The sequence below is a fragment of the Barbus barbus genome (genome assembly GCF_936440315.1).
Source record: "Barbus barbus genome assembly, chromosome: 34".
Classification (NCBI taxonomy): Eukaryota; Metazoa; Chordata; class Actinopteri; order Cypriniformes; family Cyprinidae; genus Barbus; species Barbus barbus.
The window spans coordinates 26,021,582-26,044,448 of record NC_136762.1 but is presented as its reverse complement, the minus strand read 5'-3'; the positions used below and the strand labels follow the sequence as shown (position 1 = coordinate 26,044,448).

The window sequence follows — 22,867 nt, the reverse complement described above, 5'->3', positions numbered from 1 at the left end:
ATGATTTACCTGTATTATGTAGATGATGTTAACCTCTCGACAAAGAAGAAGGTCTTTGACAAGGTGATGGTAATTCAACGACTAGAGGAAGAACAGACTATCCTTGTTCATGAGGCAAAGCAGCACTGGCTTTATCAGGAACACAAACCGAACAGTTTGCTTGATACCACCATTTCAGGTGGTAAGAATGTTTTTTTTATATATATATATAAAAATATAACCATGTTTTCATTATTTCCTCATCCCACATGAGATATTAACTTAATTGTTATGTGTTTGTGTATTTGTTAACCCCTGGAATCTTCCAGATGATGGTGTTCAAGGACTTCAGTGTGTGTTGCAGAGAAAATTACATCAGCTAAAAGCTCACCAGGACACTGTAAAAACAATTTATCAGGCAATAAACACTATAACCGAACATATTACTGTTGAAGAATGTGAATATTCCAGCTGGCCAGAACACTCGGAAGCCCTGTACTCAAGCAGTACTGATCTGAGCTCTGATGAAGATGATATGCTTCTGCTTTAGTTATTAAATATGTTGCACAATGTCTCTTTCGCTCTATTTATTACTCCTCTTCTCTTTCAATGGGAGACTAAAAGAATAAGAGATGGAATAAAAGTGTCAGCATAATGTATTATAGTTGTGTGTTCCACGTTTATTGTTGAGTGTTCATGAGATGGATTGCCTGAGGGAAGAAACTGTTCCTGTGTCTGGTCGTTCTGGTGCTCAGAGCTCTGTAGCGTCGAACAGACGGTAACAGTTCAAAGAGGGAGTGTGCTGGGTGTGAGGGGTCCAGAGTGATTTTACCAGCCCTTTTGCTCACTCTGGATAAGTACAGCTCTTGGAGACTGGGGAGGGTTGTACCAATGATTTCATGACCCTTCAATTGGAAAGCATATATAGACAGAGGAAACCACAAAAGTTTCAAATTCTGACGATGGATGAACATCCAGAAAACGATCAGGGACAACAGCAGAGAGGAAGAAGAGTAAGGATTCATGGAAGTGTACAGAGGCAAAACAGAGGAAGAGGAAGAAGAGGTCAAGGACAGAGGTGCATATCAGATGAAATAATGTTGTCAATCATGGGCTTATCAATGGCTGAAGGGTGCAGATAAAAATTGGGAGATCAACCATATCCTCAATAATTCAAACATTTAGAGATTAAACATCTATTTCAATCAATATCCCACATACAGTAATGTATAAATTTGTACTTTTGAAAGGAAATATGGCATACATAAGAAGTGCAGCCTTCTACATTTCAGTACAGCAACTGTCAGAATATCCCTCCAGAGTATACTGTTATATTGGCAACATGACTAATTCATTTGACTGTCTTATCCATACACAATGACACAAGGACTTGTCATTCTGAGGGCACTGACATGTTCATTGACACAGATATTTATTTTTGAGAGATGAACTAAGTATTTTGAGCAAGAGACTGGCTTTTGCAGGAAATCCATAGTGGTGTGTGTTACGGGGCTGACGAGACGTGAGATGTACGGATCCATTTGCAAAGCTTTATTGTAAAACATGGTCAAGACAGGCAGGGTCAAATAACAGCAGACAGGTATGGCAGAGGCAATACAGAGCAATCCGTGGAACAAGCGAGGGTCGATGATCGGCGTACAATATCCAGGGGGCAAGGCAGAGAGAATAAACCAGGAAACCAGGCAGGAATCAGAACCAGGAAAACAAACAGGACCACTATGACCAGAAACCGCTCCGTAGAGTAGACAGGCTAACAATACTCGGCGGTGAGCAAGAGCAAGTCCCAGGCTTAAATAGAGTGATGGTGATTGTGAAATGGTGATCAGGTGTGGGCGAAATAGTGAACAGCTGTGCAAGTCGTCAGTGCAATGGATTGTGGGAAACTGAGTCTAGTGTGCTGTGTAGTGTAAAAGTCCATGTGGTGAGCGGGTGACCTCTGGTGGTGAGTAAACTGAAGTGCATGGCCAGGATTCGTAACAGTGTGCTATTTGTACGAGTTGTTTTGAGAAATGCACTTACTGTTTTGCAAATGTCAAGAATGATTCGAGAAATGTACCAAAGCAACTGAGAAAAACTGTAATAATAAATTAATTCTTAAAATGCTGTTTAATGGTACATTGCTCAATGAACACTGCTCAGTGTACATATGGCCCCAACATATAGGTCTAGATGATGACTGACAATTTGTTATTAATTGTCAGTTATAGTTAATTATTATTATCTAAATTTTTTGAGGGGTAAGACTAAAGGACAGAGAACCATGTAATACATTTTGAGCAATATAACTTTACCAACTAATAATGTAGGAAACTGCAGACAAATGCACATAATCAATTGCATGAAAGTACCAAAGCAATCACAACTTTTTCAAACTTTTTATGATGTGAACAAGTGACTAGATGATGTGGAGGTTGAACAAGTATTGAAAATTTCATTTCTGATTTGAGAAATGCACCAAAGCGACTGAAAAAAACAAGAATGTGTTATATAAGCAAGCAAAACTGACATTAAGGGAAATACCTTTAATCTTGTAGCGAATTTTGTTTGATTTTGAGACAGGCAGATGAAGTGTATCGGTTGCTGAAGCAGAGGCTCGTACAGCAGCACTTGTGTCTTCCGGACCTAAAGAATATAAGTGAATAGATTGGATAGACAGAAACATATAGATGACAGACAGATAATTGGTAGTGTGAGTGCTACCTTTATTTGATTTTAAGATGGACAGATGAAGAACATCGGCTGCGGAAGCAGAGGCTTGTACAGAGTCTTCGGGATGTAAATGGGGAGTGTATGTGACCGGACCACAGGCACTTGTTCCTTGAGCAGGCACCTTGTAAAGTAAAAATAAATCTAAAAAGGTCTATATGACTCCCCTACAAACCCCCCCCCCCTTGTTCCTGATGAATTACTTTATTGTTAATGTTGTTATTATTGCTACTATTACTGATTACTAATTAATACTATTATTATTGCTATTTGTCATCTTCCTCATCCTCCAACTTTCTTCTCATTTCTGATGAGTCCATTATTATTATTATTATTATTATTGCTACTACTATTACTATTATTACTTATCACCTTCCTCATCCTCCATCCTCCAATTTTTGTTATTAATGCTATTACTATTATCATCATCATTATTATTATCATTATCGTTTTCTAATATTGTTATGTCTGTTGTACATTTCTACATGTTCCTTTGTTTATATACTTCCACCCCCACACACACACACACAAATCATGTTGGCTTGTGGCGCTGCTCAGAATGATCAGTGTATGACATCACAGTACCGCGAGAGTGATAAGAGAGCAGATATGGATCGTTATGCTTTCGAATCGCTCTCGCGGTACTTTGATGTCATACACTGATCATTCTGCACAGTGTCGCTTCAAGTCGAACACACCTATTGATTAGCTTGTTCACATTTACATTTAGATGCTTACATTTAGAAATAAATAGATGCTTCTGTATATTTGGTAGAGGCCTATTAAATTTTTTCTTACAAGTTTTAGAAAAATACTATTACTTTACAACCATTTCCTGGATTATTTTTGTGAAATATTCTCTGTAAAATATAAATATTTTGCAGTTAAACATAAGCTAATAACAACACATATACATGAGCTAAAGTAATTATCATGGCATCAGCAGCTACACAGTTACTGCATTTAAATAAAACAGCATGCAGTATAACATCAATGTTTCTTAGTCTTCTCCTGGACCGAAACACATACTCTAGTTTTCTGGGTTACCATTGTGCTAAAACGTAATGTTAAAAATTCAAGGGTCAAGAGCCCAATTCAAACTATTATTGAAACTATTACTTTTAATAAAACATCAACATCTAAATCTCTGTTAATTTTCAATAAGACGTTTTGTATGAAATAGCCTAAATAAAGCCAGACTGTTGAGATCCAGAGCAGTTTCTCAACCAGTGTGCTGTTACAGGTTGTTGGGTGTGCCGTGGAAAATTATCAACACCTTCTTTATCTCTTATATTTTGATATTAATTTAAATCAGTGCTACGATGCTTACGTTGTTGTAAAGCAAAAAAGTCTGTTTATTTTACTTCGAGCGCATAGTAGTTGCTTCAATGTGATGAGACAAGCATTATGAACTAGCCTGATTACATACACCATATGAGTTTTTTTATTCTCTTTAACCCTCTAATATTACAGTATTTGAATCAAATGCTGCAGCAAACAGTTATCAAGAACACGTTTAAATCCATGCGCAGAATATTTTTTTAAACGACTGCATCATATAGACACACACAGACATCAAGAATAGGCATATGAATCTCAACAATGGTGACAATCAACAAAACGCTTCACACTGCAATGCATGCTGAGTAACACCATAGTACAAAACTCCCATCATGCTCTGCAGTATGAATATTTATTGTCACCACTGTTGTGGATCGTATGATAAGTGTTCATGTCAAAAAGCCTGACCCAAAACTCTTTACCGTTATGATGCTATATGTTTCATTTTTTTGGGGGGGGGGTTGTTTAGTAGTTGGTGAGTTTCAGTCAATATCCAAAGAGAGAAATCACTCTGTGTTGTTTATTCTAATTAGTCTAATTATTTGCAAACTGCTAATAAGAAGTTTGCTGTGTTGGTAAGTAAAAAAAAAAACATCTTTGGTCTTTACGGAGACTTAAAACTTGATAACTTGAATGTGTGTATCATTTGTGTGCATGTGTGTAAACAACAGTTCAGCATGCTTGTGTGTTTTGAACTGTACACAGGCACGTTACTACTTAGATATCACTAACATATAAATATGTGTGCGTTATCCAGCAAGACAGTGAAATGATGTGGTTCCTCAACCAAGATACTGTGCAAGGGTTCTGTGATCAGTGTCATTAAAAATATTGTGTGTGGGTAGTGTTGTTTTTGGCGGCCTGTTTTAATTTTAGTTTTAGTCTCGTCTTTGTGTGAAGCTGTCATTTTAGTTTTAGTCACTTTCATACTCTTTTGAGTCTAGTCAAGTTTCAGTCAACTAAAAGTCTGAGCATTTTAGTCTTATTTTACATTTATGCATTTAGCAGATGACTTACATTGCATTCAAGTTACAGTTTTTACATTTGATCAGCTCTTGCTTTCCCTGGGAATCGAACCCATGATCTTGGCGTTGCTAGCGCCATGCTCTACTATTTGAGCTACAAGAAAGCACAAAAAACTGTCAGAATTATTTTAGTCAGAATTATCCATGACTATTTTCGTCTAGTTTTAGTCGACGAAAACTGATGACATTTAGTCTAGTTTTCGTCAATAAAAATTGTATTTTAGTCTCTTTTTAGTAATTCTATTTAACCCAGTCAATATAGTATATGTACCTAGTAGTATAGACGAAACCAAAATTTTATTTTAGCCAAACCCATTTCAAACAAGGTTATCTTCTTATATTATTGTTACCTTATAGACTCAAGGATACATCCATTCCAGACACGGAAGACGCTCTGATTTTAATTTACAACATTTATTTTACCAACCAAACACGTTAGAAGTACACACACATCTCCCAAAGACGAACCCCGGCTGGCTGCCAACGGTCCCTTTCTCTGTGTCAGACTTAACTTTGTTGTCTTCTTCTAAATAATGGCGCGAGTGAGGTTTGAGGAAGTGACGTCGTCTGCGTCTGCACAGTGCGACATGAAGTGAGACACCGGAAACAGAAATACTGCAAAATAATAATAATAACGCGACTAAACGAGACGCAATAACGTTATAACATTTCGTTTCGTCTCGTTTTGGTCAACGAAAATGAAGAGACATTTTAGCATAGTTTTTACTTTGTAAACCACATTTAGTCTCGTTTTTATTCGTCAACAATATTGCATTATACAATTAATTATAGTCATCGTCACATGACCAGCATTTACGTTGCGTCTCGTCTCATTTTCGTCACGTGATAAAGGTTCGTTGACAACGATATTTAGTCATAATTTTCGTTGACGAAAGCAACACTATGTGTGGGGAGAGGTAAATACATATACACTTTCAAACTCAGCAGCTGATTTCACCAGAGGAGGAACCAAGTCATTCCTTTCAATCACAAGCAAGTCTCGAGTCAAATACCAAATGTGAGAGGGATAGAGTGTGTATATGAGTAGGTAAGAGTGTTATGTAGCTATTATAAAAAAAAAAGGGTTATTAAAAAATGTGTTCATTTTATGTCATAAAAATCAGTGCGCTATATATTTATTACTTCACTGATTGTTACAATATATAATAAATGTTGACTGAATGTGCAATTTTTTTATAACACTCATCTCACCGACTCACACATGTACTTACCACCCCACACACACACACACACACAGAGACACAGAGAGAGACACACACACACACACACACAAAACACTCACTCGCATACATATTATATTTTTAATGATATACACTGATCACAGTACCCTTGCACAGTAACTTGGTTGAGCAACTGCATCATTTCACTATGAATTGCTGGATAACTGTTTGTGACAAATTATCTTTGCATTATTCTATATTCATGGAAAGATCACATAATTTGTCTTGTTTTATAGCATTCTACGCAGTTTTGGTCCTAGCCTGATGCAGAGCAGTTCTGCCGGGATGAGGTGTTCCTGCTGCAGTTTCAACAGTAAAGAAAGGTATGGAGGAACGGTGGGAGCATTTCTCTAGATACTGTAGTGATTGATTTTTGTGGTTTAAAATAATAAATATTCTTGTATGCAAAATGATGAGGTAAATACTATTTAGTATGACAAATATTTAGTGGACCAACACACGCGTAATCTGTATTTTTAACAGGAGTGCCAAGAGGACATTGGCTCAGTGTTGTGCTGGATACAGAGTCACCGTGAGTTATTCTGTGGGGAGGTGAAAGGCCTGTCTTACTCCAGATGGACAGTAAAAATCAACAAAATGCCATCAAAGACTACCTGGGGTCGAATCGGATGAAGCAAGAGATGTCTTTTTATTAATATCTCAGGACCTGAAGTGGGACAATCATATTGACTCTATTGCTAAAAAGGCCCAGCAGAGGTTGTACTTTCTTCGCCAGCTGAGGAAGTTCAACCTGCCACAGGAGCTGCTGAAACAATTCTACTCTGCTTTCATTGAATCCGTCCTCTGCACTTCAATAACTGTCTGGTTCAGCTCAGCTACCAAATCTGACCTCAGAAGACTACGGAGAGTAGTCCAGACTGCTGAGCGAATCATTGGTACAACCCTCTCCACTCTCCAAGAACTGTACTTATCCAGAGTGAGCAAAAGGTCTGGTAAAATCACTCTGGACCCCTCACATCCAGCACACTTCCTCTTTGAACTGTTACCGTCTGGTCGACGCTACAGAGCTCTGAGCACCAGAACGACCAGACACAGGAACAGTTTCTTCCCTCAGGCCATATCTACCTCACAAACAGTTAAATGTTCTCCCCACTGTGCAATAAAACGTGCAATACTAAACTATCCATACTTATATTTATTATACATATGTTTTTGATTTAATATATCATACATCTATCCACATTCCCTTGCATAATTTGTATATAGCACATCTGTACAATACATTATTCTGATTGTTTGAGTATCCGGAGGAGCTGGACACATTCATATCAAATGGTGTTGCTGAACAAGGCTTGAAAGTCCATGCCAGGTTTCTGTGAATAATCTAACAAGGCAAATAATCTCTATGTAGTTTATGTATGTCTGTGTACTGCATTTCAAGAACTGTTTATCTGATCATTCAGCTGTTCATTTATTATAGTTGGAACATATCTCTTATAAAACATATATTTGATAAATGATCATTTATCTCATTATAATAAGGTTCAATAAGGTAAGGTGTAGAGTTTTTTTTATCACAATTAGCTTAATTTAATCAACCAATGCAAGTGTTTTTTAGGCTGTTGTGATGACGAAATCAGCTCTGTACATTAGACATATTAAATATATTTAGATTTAAGCTGTGCCATTTTAGCCTAGACATCCTTTAAAGAAATAAGAAAACATGTATTAGTAAAACGAAAGGCAACATTATTTTATTTAGATCCCCGAAACGGCTGTAAATTGCTTCGACCTAACCTTACTTCCAGGTTTCCCGGTACAGGGAATCACAAGAGGTGACGTATGTGATAGGGGCGTGGTTTCTGACATAACGTTTTGACGTGGGCGTGTCTGTATTGGTATGGATGTAGCTTGTGACGTCACACTTGGATGTGGGGGGGGGGGGGGGTTGGATGTCCACCGCAGAATGCAGCGAGCCCTACTTGAGTCCAGGGGTCAGAAAGTAAAAGTCCTGCCCATATGTTTATTCCACCCATGAACTCAGCAGCTGATTTCACCAGAGGAGGAACCAAGACATTCCTTTCAATCACAAGCACGTCTCGAGTCAAATACCAAGTCATCAAAGAGTTAAAGTTAATGAAATAATTAAGTGACTAATTAAATGATGATTGTGCATTAGTGATGAACACCTGCTGTTATTGAGAATTACAGAGGATCAGATTTTGATGTTTTATTGGTTAAAATGATGTCACCATCGTGGCGATCAGTGTTTGCTTTAGTTGTGCTCTTGACCCTTGACTTCTTCATTTTAATGCTATTCTGGTTGTTAGAACTATGTGTTTCTGAAGCACATTTGTTATAGCAAAAGTTGTGAAAAACCAAACTGATCAGATGTTGATGGTTATTTATTGATGATTCACTGATATCATCCAGAGGCTGAGATGAGAACATTATTTAGGTTTGTTAATTTTGCTTTATAGTAGCCCTAGAATGCCACTGCATTACATTTTGTCCTGCTTTAATATATTTGGATAAATTACATTTTTTTACAAAGTATTTGAAAAAGTCAAGGGTCAGGAACCCAACTAAAGCAAGCACTTACCTCCATAACGGTGACTTCAAACTACAAACAAATATTTCAAACTACAAACAAATATTTTCAATAAAACAGCGCTTAGGCTTCCTGGAGGCTAAATGAGGGCTGCCTGCGCAGGGCCAGTGCTAAGGGCCCAACGTTTTGCCAATGAGCTTGTGTGCAGGGCAATGTTAAGTTTGTAACCAGAGCATTTTTTTCCCCAAACGTTTCTTCAAAAAGTACTAAAATAATTGTTTTAATCATTAAGTAGCCAGGTTGCTTAAGATGAACAGGTATAATAATTTTTAAATCCATTGATCTACATCCCTTGTCTTGCTGTATGATTATTAACGTTTGCCAGAGCAACGGCGCACTGAAGCGTTTTTTTCCCCACTAGTTTAATGTTTATGAATGAATTTAACATGAAAGAATATCATTAATCTTGACTAACTATATATCATTCTGAAGGTCAAAGCCTCAAGCATCGACGACAGATCGCTGTTTTTCGATGGAAAGCTTATAAGTAATGTATTTGCTATATTTGTGTAAGCAGTACACATCAAAACAGGCAGAATAAAAAAGCTGTACGTACCTTTATCATTGTAATAACGAGTCAAAAACGCGTCCACTGCTGAAATCCCAGTTTAGTTAGAGAGGTAAGGGTCCACAGAACAACATCCCAGCGAGCACTTTTAGTCCAGCGAAACAATAACGTTGTAATAAGGATGAATATTCCTTTGTTTACGTTTCATTTCTTCAGAGAGTTATTGTTCGCGTCTGTTATGGAATAAATTGTGGTAAAAAACAGCACGGTGTTGTAGCAGTGGCTTTCAATACATTACTTTTCTGGATTGCTCCAGGACTTATTTCATGTATTTGTATATGAAAAACAGTTTTCAAGGCACGTCTGTGTGTATAACTTTTTATCTTTTTGAGCATTATCAACTCTGGATGATAGATAGTAAAGCCTAGAGTGTCTTCTTTCCAAAGATACCTAATTTGTTTGTGTAGCACACTTTGGCAGGAACTGTTACCATTTTAATTTAGGTAGGTTATTTTCACCTGTGAGGCCCACAATGGGGGGCGAAGGTTAACCGGTGTATTCACAGGCACAAATATATCAGAGCCAAACTCAACACCATCAGTGTCAGAGGTCTGAGAGAACAGAAACAGATAGAGACGAGCTCATAGTTGTGTTATGGTGTGATCTGTTTTGTGCTTGGCGATGTTAAACAGTGTGAGAACAGCAGCTGATCATTTCTTTACTTATAAAGAGTTTTAAATAAAGTTAATACCAAAATTAAAATAAAGATCTATCAAACTATTATAAAATTTTCCTTGTTCATACAAGAATATTGCTTCTCAATGCCAAATAGATGCTGTTCTGTTTGAAACTGAATCACAACAACATTTCTGTCAAAAACTTGCACGTAAGTCGGTTTAACATTTTCTGAAAATCTTACAAGATTATTAACATTATAAATATTTTCTCTAACACAGGAGACATTTGTATGTGTTTAATGTGTCCTTATGTTGGATCTGACTGCAGGTATCAGGAAGTCTTGAGGTTTTAACACAGTCTGTGTCTTTAACTGTCTGTCATTATTCGGTCAGTATGGAGCTCAGTCAACTTCCTCTTGTGCTCTGTGAGTATTGCTTTCTGTGCATGTATTTCAGTGGATGATAATTGTTCATATATGTTTTTTCTTCTTCATTCTGCTACCAGATTGTCAAATTCTGCCATATAGGAGTAAAAACTAAGCTTGAGTAAGCAGGCGTGCATATAGTTTGGTTTGTGAAAGAGAAATGTTTGTTCAGTCAGTCAGTTTTTGTGCTTTGTAATGAATCAGTTTTGTGGATTTTTTTCTTTGTTTGTTTGTTTTGTTTGCACAGATGCTTTAACTATATATTCACTATACACTGTACAAAAATAAAATGAAACTGCTTTTTTCAGGTTGTTTTCTTTTATTTTAAATTGTAGTCAGAACTCTGTGAAGTTATCTCTACATTTACTCCTCGGCTGTTATTTTAAGTATTATGATATAAGTGTTCTGTTGGGATTGAAAGGGTTTGTGTTGTCTGAGTTTTGTGGGTTATCATTGTGCTGAAGTGTAGAGACTGGGCTTTAGTCCAGGAGAAGAAGAAGAAATATTGAATGTTGTGCTGCATGTTGCTTTATTTAAAGGCAGTAACAGCGGGGGGGTTTTTTCTTTCTTTTAATATGTAAAAAAATATATATAAATGGATGTTTACCTTATATTTACAATTTTTGTTTGGCAGCCGCTTCTACTAGTCATTTACGTGTTTTAATTTAAAAAAAATAATAATTTTACATTCTTTAATCATTATTACCATTGATGGTAAATGTTTGGTACCATGTGCTGCCATGCATTTCATTTTATTTTATTTTTTTTCATATGGCTAATGTAATGTACACAGTATCAGCTCAATGCTGACAATTTCTTTTTGTGTTTTAGTGCTGATTTCAAACATCCACTCTGGACAAACTGAAGGTGAATACATTTTTATCACATATTCACATACGAGTGATTCTACACTGTTACAAACTAGCTGTGAAAATAGCGTTGTGATTTTTATTGATTATAAATGCATCTTTTTAACAAGTTATTTGTGTGTTGTGACTAGCAGTGACAATACGCAGTGAATATATTTCCTCACATAATGAAGGGAAGGGAAGTGGTGTGTGGCCAAGTATGGTGACCCATACTCGGAATTTGTGCTCTGCATTAACCCATCCAAGTGTACACACAGTAGTGAACATCCACCCGGAGCAGTGGGGGGTTCGGTGCCTTGCTCAAGGGTCTTGAGGGTGGAGAGAGTGTTAGTTATTCACTCCCCCCACCTACAATCCCTGCCGGACACGAGACTCAAACCCACAACCTTCGGGTTACAAGTCCAACTCTCTACTCTCTACTCTCCACGACTGCCCTAATGAACACTGTAAAAAAACAAAGAAAACTGTAAAATAACAAATTTTTTCCCTTTTATTTTAATTTGTAGTCAAAATTCCATAAAAGTGTCTCTAAATTAACTACTCGGCTGTTATTTTAAGTATTAAACATTAAGGACAAATTACAGTAATTGACATTTTAATACAGAAAAAAATACTGTATTTTCATGCCGCATTTTTAATATATATAAAAAACAACAATGTAAATAACAAGTATGAAACCAAAATTAAAAAATGCTAGTAAAATTATATTGCACAAAATTAAAAAATGAAAGCAACGTTTTCAGAATAGCTATCAATGGTTGTGGATAAAAAAAATGTATTGTATTGTATTTGAATTGCATGCAAAATCATGTTTTCATTGGTTATGTTTCTCTATTTTTTTGCTCTGAGATATTTTCTGCTCACACTTTTTTGTGCTTATGCTGTTTTTCCCTTCCGCTCATTTCCACGTTCTGCACTTTCTTTTCCAAACGTTGCAGTTAGAATTGCTATTCTGAAAACTTTGCTTTCATTTTAAAAAATTTTGCAACAACTTTACCTGTGTTTCTAAATTTTGGTTTCACATTTGTTATTTTTTATACGTGATGCAATACATTTGGTGGGAATTTGATCCTATAATCTTGTGATATTATGAAAATCAAATATTCCGATTTTTAAAAATTCATTATATAGTAAGCATTTTGAGTTGTTTTTTGTGTCACACAAATATCAAAAATCAGCACATGGATCTCAACAATGCTGGTAATCAACGAAAAGCTTTTTTGTGACTTTACATGATCCTGTTCAAATAATTGTTGTATAATTACTTTTTTTTATGTCAAAGCAGATTTTATGCAGTGATATTCCAGGGCTACAATAATGTGAAATTAATCAATCTAAATAATATACTCACAGTTTAGACTCTGGATGAGATCAGTGAATCAGGCCACTATAATGATGATTACACCATCGCCAAACTTCATCTGATCAGTTTGGCAGCTGCTTGTGCCAGTCACTGACTGTTTTTTTAATGATCTTTAACCATTATTTCCATTGATGGTAAATGTTTGGCACGCTGTGGTGCAATTTCACTGTTTTTTTTTTTTTATTAATTTATTTTTATAGTGAACATCCCTGAGAAATTAGTGAAACTGTTTCATAAGACACTAAATAAGTGAATATAACAGCTATGGAAAACAACAGTCAAACATGTGTGTTTTGCAATCAACTGTGTTTATACAGTAAATACAGCTCATTTTATTATTATTTTTTTCAATTATATTATCACATGATTTGTCATATTTTACAATCAAGTGTTCTTACAGTTAAATACATTTGATTTGTATTCATTAAATCATTTATCACATTACTTTCATTGTGAATTGTTGTCATTGTACAGAAAGACCAAAACCAAAAGTGACCATTAAACCTGCTCAACATGTGTTCAGAGGAGAGACGGTCACTCTCAGATGTGACATATATGCTCAAGGAGTCACTAGCTGGAGCTACATCTGGTATAAAGAAGGTTTAAGCAATGTTTTCAGGTATGGACAGGAACACACATTCAGTTCTGTTACTGAGTCTGATTCAGGTGAATACTCCTGTTATGGATTTAAAGGATCACACGGGTCTGACCGCAGTGATGCAGTTACACTGACAGTATCAGGTGAGTTTGATCGTCTCTTCATACACAAACAAACACACGTGAGTGATTTCTCACTTTCAGCTCCCAGAGCAGTTTTCTTAACTGTTTTTTCAAAGGTTAAAAAGTGATCAGATTTTTAGGGGCTTAGCTCCAAACTTGTGTTGCCCTTTTTATAACTTTGAATCTTTGCCTAAAAATAGGATTCTTATACTGATTTCAAAATGAAGATGATTTCAGTTTCTGAAGTCTTGAGAATGAGACATTGTAAAATTGTAAAAAAAAATTGTTTCTAATTATAAGACCAATTTTCCCAGTGTTGACCTCTTTGCCATTTTGGATTCTGTTGTAAACTGCTGCACCTGCACAAAACTTTGGTAACTCATGTGTCTCATCGGCTGCTGCTAGAGCTGTAGGTGGTGTGGCACAGTAGATCAAGCTCTTTGCTGTGAAAAAGGTTGTGGGTTTGAAACCAATCTAGGGTGGTTTTGCACCTTTGTTGTCCTTGAACTGTGAATGTAAATGTCTGACGCAGGTGAATGTTGTCCTAACTTCCCTTACACAAAGATATATTTAGAGTGTTCAGTGTCAGAATGGAAAAAGCTGCGCTCGGCACTTTGATCTCGGAAACAACACGCCTTGTGTGTTATTCACATGCTGCTATAGTGAGAATCTATCTAAAAGTGGTGTTTAAACAACACATGTGTGTCGTCTGCAGCTCAACGAGGCCAGAGGGTAGCGGAAACTGTCGTGCATTGTTCACAGTAACCACAGGGCCACAGTGTGACAGATCACCAGCAGCTAAACAGTAGTGAACCTCAGTAGAAAGAACCACACTGTGCAGTTTTCTGATTATGAGTCTGCTTAGTCGACAGCCCAGCCGGGTTCCCATGCTAACTGCATGCCACCACTAACAACACATGAATTAGGCCCAAATTCATGGAGATTGGACAGTGGATGATTGCTAGAAAGTGGCATGGCCTGATGAATCAAGATTCCTGGTGCATCACGTCGATGGCTGAGCGAGGATACACTGATTACCAACAGAGGCTGTGGTACCTGGATGCACTGTCGGGTGGAATCAGGACAGTGGCAGTATTGTTTTGTCATGCGCAATGTTTTCCGGAGTGTCTATTTACACTAAGTGCAAATAGCCCATCTTGTTGGCAAAGGCTATTTACACTAACTCCACCCACTAACGTGTGATTGGGTTAGTCAACATTAACAAAAGAAGCTAATTCAAACTCAGTTTCAGTGGCGTAGATGGCAAGGCGCATGCTTTTTGACGAGATCGACCCGAGTTCGAGCCCACCTTTTGCCAAACATTTTTTTTCTCCCTTTTCAAATCTCATATCGCATCAGAAAGGCATTTATTTTCAATACAAATTAAGGAAATAATCAAAAAGTTGAAAATAAAGTATTGGGTAGGGTTAGGGTAGGTGTAGGGAGGGCTTTATTGTCCCAATAAGGTGGCATCCATTAAATAAATTTGAATTAAAATGATAATTTACACTCAGTACTGTTTTATAATGTACTACAATACTGAGGTGCAGATGATTGCCACTATTTGCAATAAGTAGTATAAATAGCAGAAAATCTTGCTATTTTAACATAGTGTGAATAGAATCTATAGCTATTTACACTTAGTGTAAATGGCATATCGTTAAAAAATACTGCTATTTTCACTTGGTGTAAATAGCCGCTGCCAATGTTTTCTCGGGACACTTTAGACCCCATTATCCCAACAGCATAGCTGCCAGGTCTCCAAACATTGTTGTGGACCAATTGCAACGACTCATGGCAACCCAGATAGCAAGAAACCAGATGAAAACCATTGAATCAATTGAAAATAAATAGTTGATTTGTCAATGTTAATGGCATTGAATTAATATAATTTTTGCACCTGCAATTAATGTTGAAATTTCAACAAACCACCATTATTGTGATCAGTGTTTGCTTTAGTTGGGCTCTTGACTCTTGCTTTTCATTAAATTAATTCCCTTTCAGTGCTTACAATAGTGTTTCAATATAAAAACACATGCATTATTAAAGAAAGAGATGTTGTAAAGTTATGTTGGGGTAGATTACTTTGTATTATGGGTGTCAAGCTGTAATAAAGTTGAGACAAATTTAAAAAATGTTGAAGTTAATCTTTCTTTACTGACGTAAATGTTCTGTTGGCCAAGTATACAGAAAGTGGTGAAAATGTAAATAACCTCACAATGTTCACAGTCACCATCACCTGTTCCTACTGGAGCTTAGGTTTTTATTTTATATATATATAATTTTTCTTGCTTCAACAAATGCACTTTAGCACATTGTTACAAGTGACAATGAAAACCTAACATTAAAGTACAAAGAGTCAAGAGCCCAACTAAAACAAACACTGATCACAATAGTGGTGGTTTGATGAAATTTCAACAGTAACTGCAGGTGCAAAAGTGATTTTGATTCAATGTAATTAACACTGACAAATAAACAATGTTTAACATTGATTCAATGGTTGCTATCAGGGTGGTCATAATGTAACAGCTCATCATGTATATATTTCATATATTGCTAGTCAACAATAGCAAAAGCGCACTTGCATGTACTAAAGTGTTTAACAAAGAGACTGTCACTGTGCAGAAGACTGAACAGCTATTAATTTTTTAATGAAATAACATATAGTCTTAATGGTGTTTGGCCAATCATCATCCTAACCACAGGCTCTACTTTTCAGAACGACAGCAACCCCAAAACCTCAAACATACCAGAAACCCCCTTAAATCCCAAAATAATACAACATTAAACACTAACAGATCTCCCCGATATTAAAATTGAGCAAAAACATGTTTAATTTTAACATTGACTTCTTTAACAGTCACAAGCAAAGCATGCTGGGAATTAGAAATCAGCTGTAACTCATTCTGTGAATATATATATATATGTGTGTATATATTCAGATTTATATAGGAACATGTATGTGCAATATATGCAGACAATAAATGATACCCTTATGAGACAGAAATAGATGAATATATATCAAGTTTTATAAAACTTTAGGAATATTACATAACTCATGCTCCCACTAACTTTATATTGACAGGTTTTCCTAAACCAACTCTGACTGTTGAGACTCAGAGTTCAGTGTTCACTGGAGACTCAGTTACTCTGAGATGTGAGGGGATTCAGTCACAGAATGGATGGGAGTTTCTCTGGAGAAAAGACTCAAACCCTGAATCTACTGGAGCTGCAACTAAAACAATCAATTCTGTGAAAGTCTCTGATGGAGGAGAGTACAGCTGCAGAGCACGAAGAGGAGGATATTACACAGATTACAGTGAACCAGCAGCAGTAACAATATATGGCAAGTATTTCACTTTTCTCTGAGAACACAATGAAAATGATTTACCAACATATTAAGTGATTATAATAGAACAATACTTAAGTCTAACTTGATTTGTTATGTTTTATAATGAAGTTTTCTTACAGTAAAACACATTTAATTTGTATTCATTAAATTATTTATCACATTACTTTCATTGTGAATTATTGTCATTGTACAGAAAGACCAAAACCCACAGTGACCATTAAACCTGCTCAACATGTGTTCAGAGGAGACACAGTCACTCTCAGATGTGACATATATGCTCAAGGAGTCACTGGATGGAGCTACTACTGGTATAAAGATAATTCAAGAAGTGTTTTCAGTAATCGACAGGAACACACGTTCAGTTTTGTTGCTGAGTCTGAAGCAGGTAAATACTCCTGTAAAGGATCAGAGACAGGAGGATTACGCTGGACACACATCAGTGATGCAGTTACACTGACAGTATCAGGTGAGCTTCATCATCTCTTCATACACAGTAACAGTACATACAAACACACATTCAACTTGTTATTAATGAACTTTTCTCAATTTCAGCTGCTAGAGCAGTTTTAAGTGTTTTCTAAGTGGTTAAAAAGGGTTCAGAATTGTAGGGGCCTAGCACCAAACTTGTGTTGCCCTTTTTTGTGCATAAAAACAGGATCTTCCTTATTCTGATGTCAAAACATAAAAAATTGGCTCATATGATCATCAAACCAGGCTTTATATTGTTTGTTTATTTGTTTGTTTGATTGTTCAACTATTAGCACATTTCACTCTATCAAAGCAGTCATAATATCTCTATAATTCTTCTGTTTAAATAAGCTTTGTAAGCCTCATTGGTCTTTTGTTTGGTAACAGCTCCACATACTGGTCAGAAGTAATACCAAGTGCAACATGTTTGTTCCTGGATCAACGTCTTTGTTGACCCTGGAACAACATTCCAATCAACCAATCAGAATTGAGGGATAACATTTCAGGAAATATCTGTTTTAGGCTCATGATCAGGGTTAGGTGCTTCTACATCCTTGTTAATCAGCTATCATTTCCACTGATTTTAGGAATAAATTATGGGTAGGGTTAGATTAATGGGTAGGGATTGGGTTAAGTCTATATTTAACGTTGATCCAGGAACATGTCTTACTTGGCAAAATCACAGAAAACAGTCCTGCGCAGGGCTTTAATACAAAAACGCACACAATGAATGGCGACTAGAAAGCAAAAGACGAATCCCAGATATTTTGGGTGATTTAGAAATCCTGGCCTGATGCATTTTTTTGTTGGTCCAAAAAGAGGACATGTCTGGGGAAAAGAGAACGTATGGTCACCCTGGCTAAACTAACACAATACAACAAGACAAAGCCGTTAGATAATAAGGCTTTTAAAAGGTAATTTAGTTTAAAAACCTGTAATATTGAGTTAATACATATAAAAAAATTAAAAAATATATAAAAACCCACATTCTTACCTGTGAACGTTTCTTCTTCTTCAGGAATTTAAATTTAGGCGGTTTTTACAACCAGATGATGCACAATGTTGTTGCATTTTGAAACTCATTGATTGTTATTGTGAGTGACGATATATAGACCATTTCAAGATGGTGGTCCTTACGGAAACACAAAATATATGGGAATATACTGCAAAATATAATGGGATTTATTACATAATACATTTCCATGTATTGGAAACTAGTGCTTATATTTGTCAATATACAGCAATATATGCATTGACAATATATGGCTATATATTGATACATATAAATATATTTAGAAATGAAGACAAAGATAAATCTAATATTCATAATGCTTGATCCTTTTTGAGTATATTGCACATAGATGTTCCCATATAATTGTGAATGTATGCACACACATATATACACATTCACTGAATGAGTTACAGAAGATTTCTAGTTCCCAGCATGCTTTGCTTCTGACTGTTAAAGGAGAGTAAAAGTGTTATCTCATGTGTTTTTGCTCAGTATTAACATAGGGGAGATCTGTTAGTGTTTAATGTTGTAATATTTTGAAATGTAAAAGGGTTGCTGGTGTGTGTAAGTTTGTGGGGTTACCAATGTGCTGAAGAGTAGAGGCTGTGGTTAGGATGATGATTGGCCCAAAACCATATAATTATATATTATTTTATTTACAAAGTAGTAACTGCACTTTTCATCACATTGATAGTCTATTAACTAAATGCTTTAGTGTGAGCTGGTGTGTTTATGTTATTGGAAACTAGCTGTCTTTTAAAAGAGAAAATATGTATATCGTAATGATTGGTAAACATAAGAGCTATATATGTGCATATATACTGTGTATATATACTGCATGAGTAAATTCAATATGTTTTTAAGTTTTATACTTTCAGTCTACTTTTTATGTACTTCTCAGAAATGTACTTAAAATTACATTTAAATATACTTGACTTATACATAGAAAAAGTCAAAAATTGATTAGCGCTATACTTGTGCTCCGAGAATGTTTTCATCGTTATACGGTAGGGGCACTATTACACATCTACTGTACAGAATTTCCAAAACACAAATGAAGAAGAAACCAAAAAACTACAGATGCTTCCACATGTAATCTAACATGATAACCAGACATAAAACAGCATCAAAACTGTGTAACGTTATGGAATAAAATGTTGATCCATGAAGCGGTAATAATGATTGTCAAGCCTTGGGGTGTTGATCGACTCCATCTACGGTTTGACTATCATTCTGAATCCAATTGATAGTATTTTTTCAGCTTTTTGTTCAAAATGTTGTTTATATCTTTATTTTTTATTTATGAAATTTACCCAGATTCAAGTATTTAAAAAAAAGAGTGCATGAAACTAGTATAAAATGGTTTTGTTTACAAGCAGATACCCTGTTCTTTCTTTTGATGTTTTGTATGTTCAGATATTCATATAACAAAATATATACAAATGAACACCTAAATAGGGACATCGTAGTATACTTAAAGTATGATGTAAAGTTCACTTAAAGAAAACTTACGAGTATACTTGCAGTAAAAAAACTACTAAACTAGTTTACAGAGACTATACTTCAAAGTGTACTAAAAATGCTACAAGTATTTAATTAGTAAACTATCAGTATACCAATAAGTCAGTGGTGAACGTGACTTTTTTAACCGGGTATGCTGAGTGCTAAGATTAACCACTCCAATAATAGACCATGCAAAATACCAAATAATAATAATTAATAATAATATATTAAAAATATTGCCAAGTAACATTGCAAACAACAATAAAATCAGAGAAGGACTTTAACTGTAAGCGAGTATATGGAAAACAAAGGTAGCCTATGTTTCCTATTTTTTCCTGATGTTTAATTATTTAAAATGTTATAGCCTACACATTTTTATAAACCTTTTTTTTATTATTATTATGTACTACTTAGGCATGTTGACAATAACATCTTCTAATAATAACTAACCAGATATGTTTTTAGCGGACTTTCAAAATTTGCTTTGCAGTTACGTTTTTTTTTTTTTTTTCATATGATTTAGTCAAGTTAGTTTTGCATCCAACACAATGTAATTTTCAGCAGTCGAGATCTGGCAGCAAAAGCTAGCGCATTTTTCCGCTTGGGCGAGCGCTTCGCGGACAGCTTACCTCGCGCATGAAATTAGAGCTGGCCAGCAAATCACTGAGAATGCGCAACAATCCTGAGGAGTCACAGCAACAGAGCGGAGAACCCGCTTACCCGGAAGTTTCCGTCACTGACGTAGATTTACAGAAAATAACTGTGTTTTCAAATACATAATTTTACATACTTATTCCCAACACTTTATTACGCTTTAAGTCACATCTTAAATGACAAGGGATCAATTTATAATCATGTTTATATTAATTACCCGGTGAACTCATTCTCTCAGAAAGCCTGGGTATGCGGCGCATTCGCAGCTTATATGGACGCAACGCCACTGATATAAGTTCACTTTTAGTATAGTTGCAGCACAAACTAACACATAGGGCCCTATTTTAACGAAACACGAGGCTGTTGTAATCAATAAAGGACATTTAACACTGAGATTAGACTTTAAATGGGTTAAATGATTCAGGTCAAACAATAATTAAATTAGAACATAATCATCAACACCTGATGATTTTTGTTCTTTGTTTGTCTAGCTGTTATAATTCAGTTAAAGCAGCTAAATAAAATATAATAATAAAAAATCAAGGGTCAAGAGCCCAACTAAAGTAAACAATGAGAACACAATGAAAATGATTTAGCAACATATTAAGTGATTATAATAGAACAACACTTCAGTCTAACTTGATTTGTTATGTTTTATAATGAAGTTTTCTTAAAGTAAAACACATTTAATTTGTATTCATTAAATGATTTATCACATTACTTTCATTTCTAATTGTTGTCATTGTACAGAAAGACCAAAACCCAAAGTGACCATTAAACCTGCTCAACATGTGTTCAGAGGAGAGAAAGTCACTCTCAGATGTGACATATATGCTGAAGGAGTCACTAGCTGGAGCTACAGCTGGTATAAAGAAGGTTCAAGAAGTGTTTTCAGGTATGGACAGGAAAACACATTCAGTTTTGTTACTGAGTCTGAAGCAGGTAAATACTCCTGTAAAGGATCAGAGACAGGAGGATCACGCTGGTCACACATCAGTGATGCAGTTACACTGAGAGTATCAGGTGAGCTTCATCATCTCTTCATACACAGTAACAGTGCATACAAACACACATTCAACGTGTTATTAATTAACATTTCTCAATTTCAGCTGCTAGAGCAGTTTTAAGTGTTTTCTAAGTGGTTAAAAAGGGTTCAGAATTGTAGGGGCCTAGCACCAAACTTGTGTTGCCCTTTTTTGTGCATAAAAACAGGATCTTCCTTATTCTGATGTCAAAACATAGTCTCCTAGTCATTTAAAAAAAAGAATTGGCTCATATGATCATCAAACCAGGCTTTATATATATATATATATATATACACATATATCTATCTATCTATCTTTATATATATATATATATATATATATATATATATATATATATATATATATATCATTAATTTATTATTATTATTTGTTTATTTGTTTGTTTGATTGTTCAACTATTAGCACATTTCACTCTATCAAAGCAGTCATAATATCTCTATAATTCTTCTCTGATTAAATAAGCTTTGTAAGCCTCATTGGTCTTTTGTTTGGTAACAGCTCCACATACTGGTCAGAAGTAATACCAAGTGCAACATGTTCCTGGATCAACATCTTTGTTGACCCTGGAACAACATTCCAATCAACCAATCAGAATTGAGGGATAACATTTCAGGAAATATCTGTTTTAGGCTCATGACCAGGGTTAGGTGCTTCTACATCCTTGTTAATCAGCTATCATTTCCCACTGATTTTAGGAATAAATTATGGGTAGGGTTAGATTAAGGGGTAGGGATTGGGTTAAGTCTATATTTAACGTTGATCCAGGAACATGTCTTACTTGGCAAAATCACAGAAAACTGTCCCGCGCAGGGCTTTAATACAAAAACGCACACAATGAATGGCGACTAGAAAGCAAAAGACGAATCCCAGATATTTTGGGTGATTTAGAAATCCTGGCCTGATGCATTTTTTTGTTGGTCCAAAAAGAGGACATGTCCAGGGAAAAGAGAACGTATGGTCACCCTGGCTAAACTAACACAATACAACAAGACAAAGCCGTTAGATAATACGGCATTTAAAAGGTACTTTAGTTTAAAAACCTGTAATATTGTGTTAATACATATAAAAAAATTTAAAAATATATAAAAACCCACATTCTTACCTGTGAACGTTTCTTCTTCTTCTTCAGGAATTTAAATTTAGGCGGTTTTTACAACCAGATGATGCACAATGTTGTTGCATTTTGAAACTCATTTATTGTTAATGTGAGTATAGACCATTTGGTGGTCCTTACGGAAACACAAAATATATGGGAATATACTGCAAAATATAATGGGATTTATTACATAATACATTTCCATGTATTGGAAACTAGTGCTTATATTTGTCAATATACAGCAATATATGCATTGACAATATATGGCTATATATTGATACATATAAAT

The 22,867-nt window shown here is 35.5% G+C and overlaps 1 protein-coding gene across 1 annotated transcript; it reads left to right on the top strand.

Annotated features, from left to right (window-relative positions):
• LOC306854145 (leukocyte immunoglobulin-like receptor subfamily B member 1) lies at positions 1-22,619 on the top strand (the record flags this gene model as incomplete). Its single annotated transcript, XM_079391967.1, has 6 exons — positions 1-181; positions 13,202-13,468; positions 16,533-16,793; positions 16,993-17,265; positions 21,187-21,459; positions 22,612-22,619. 6 exons carry the CDS (start codon positions 1-3, stop codon positions 22,617-22,619), a joined length of 1,263 nt encoding a protein of 420 aa, XP_079248093.1.
• Positions 22,620-22,867: the final 248 nt, after the last annotated feature.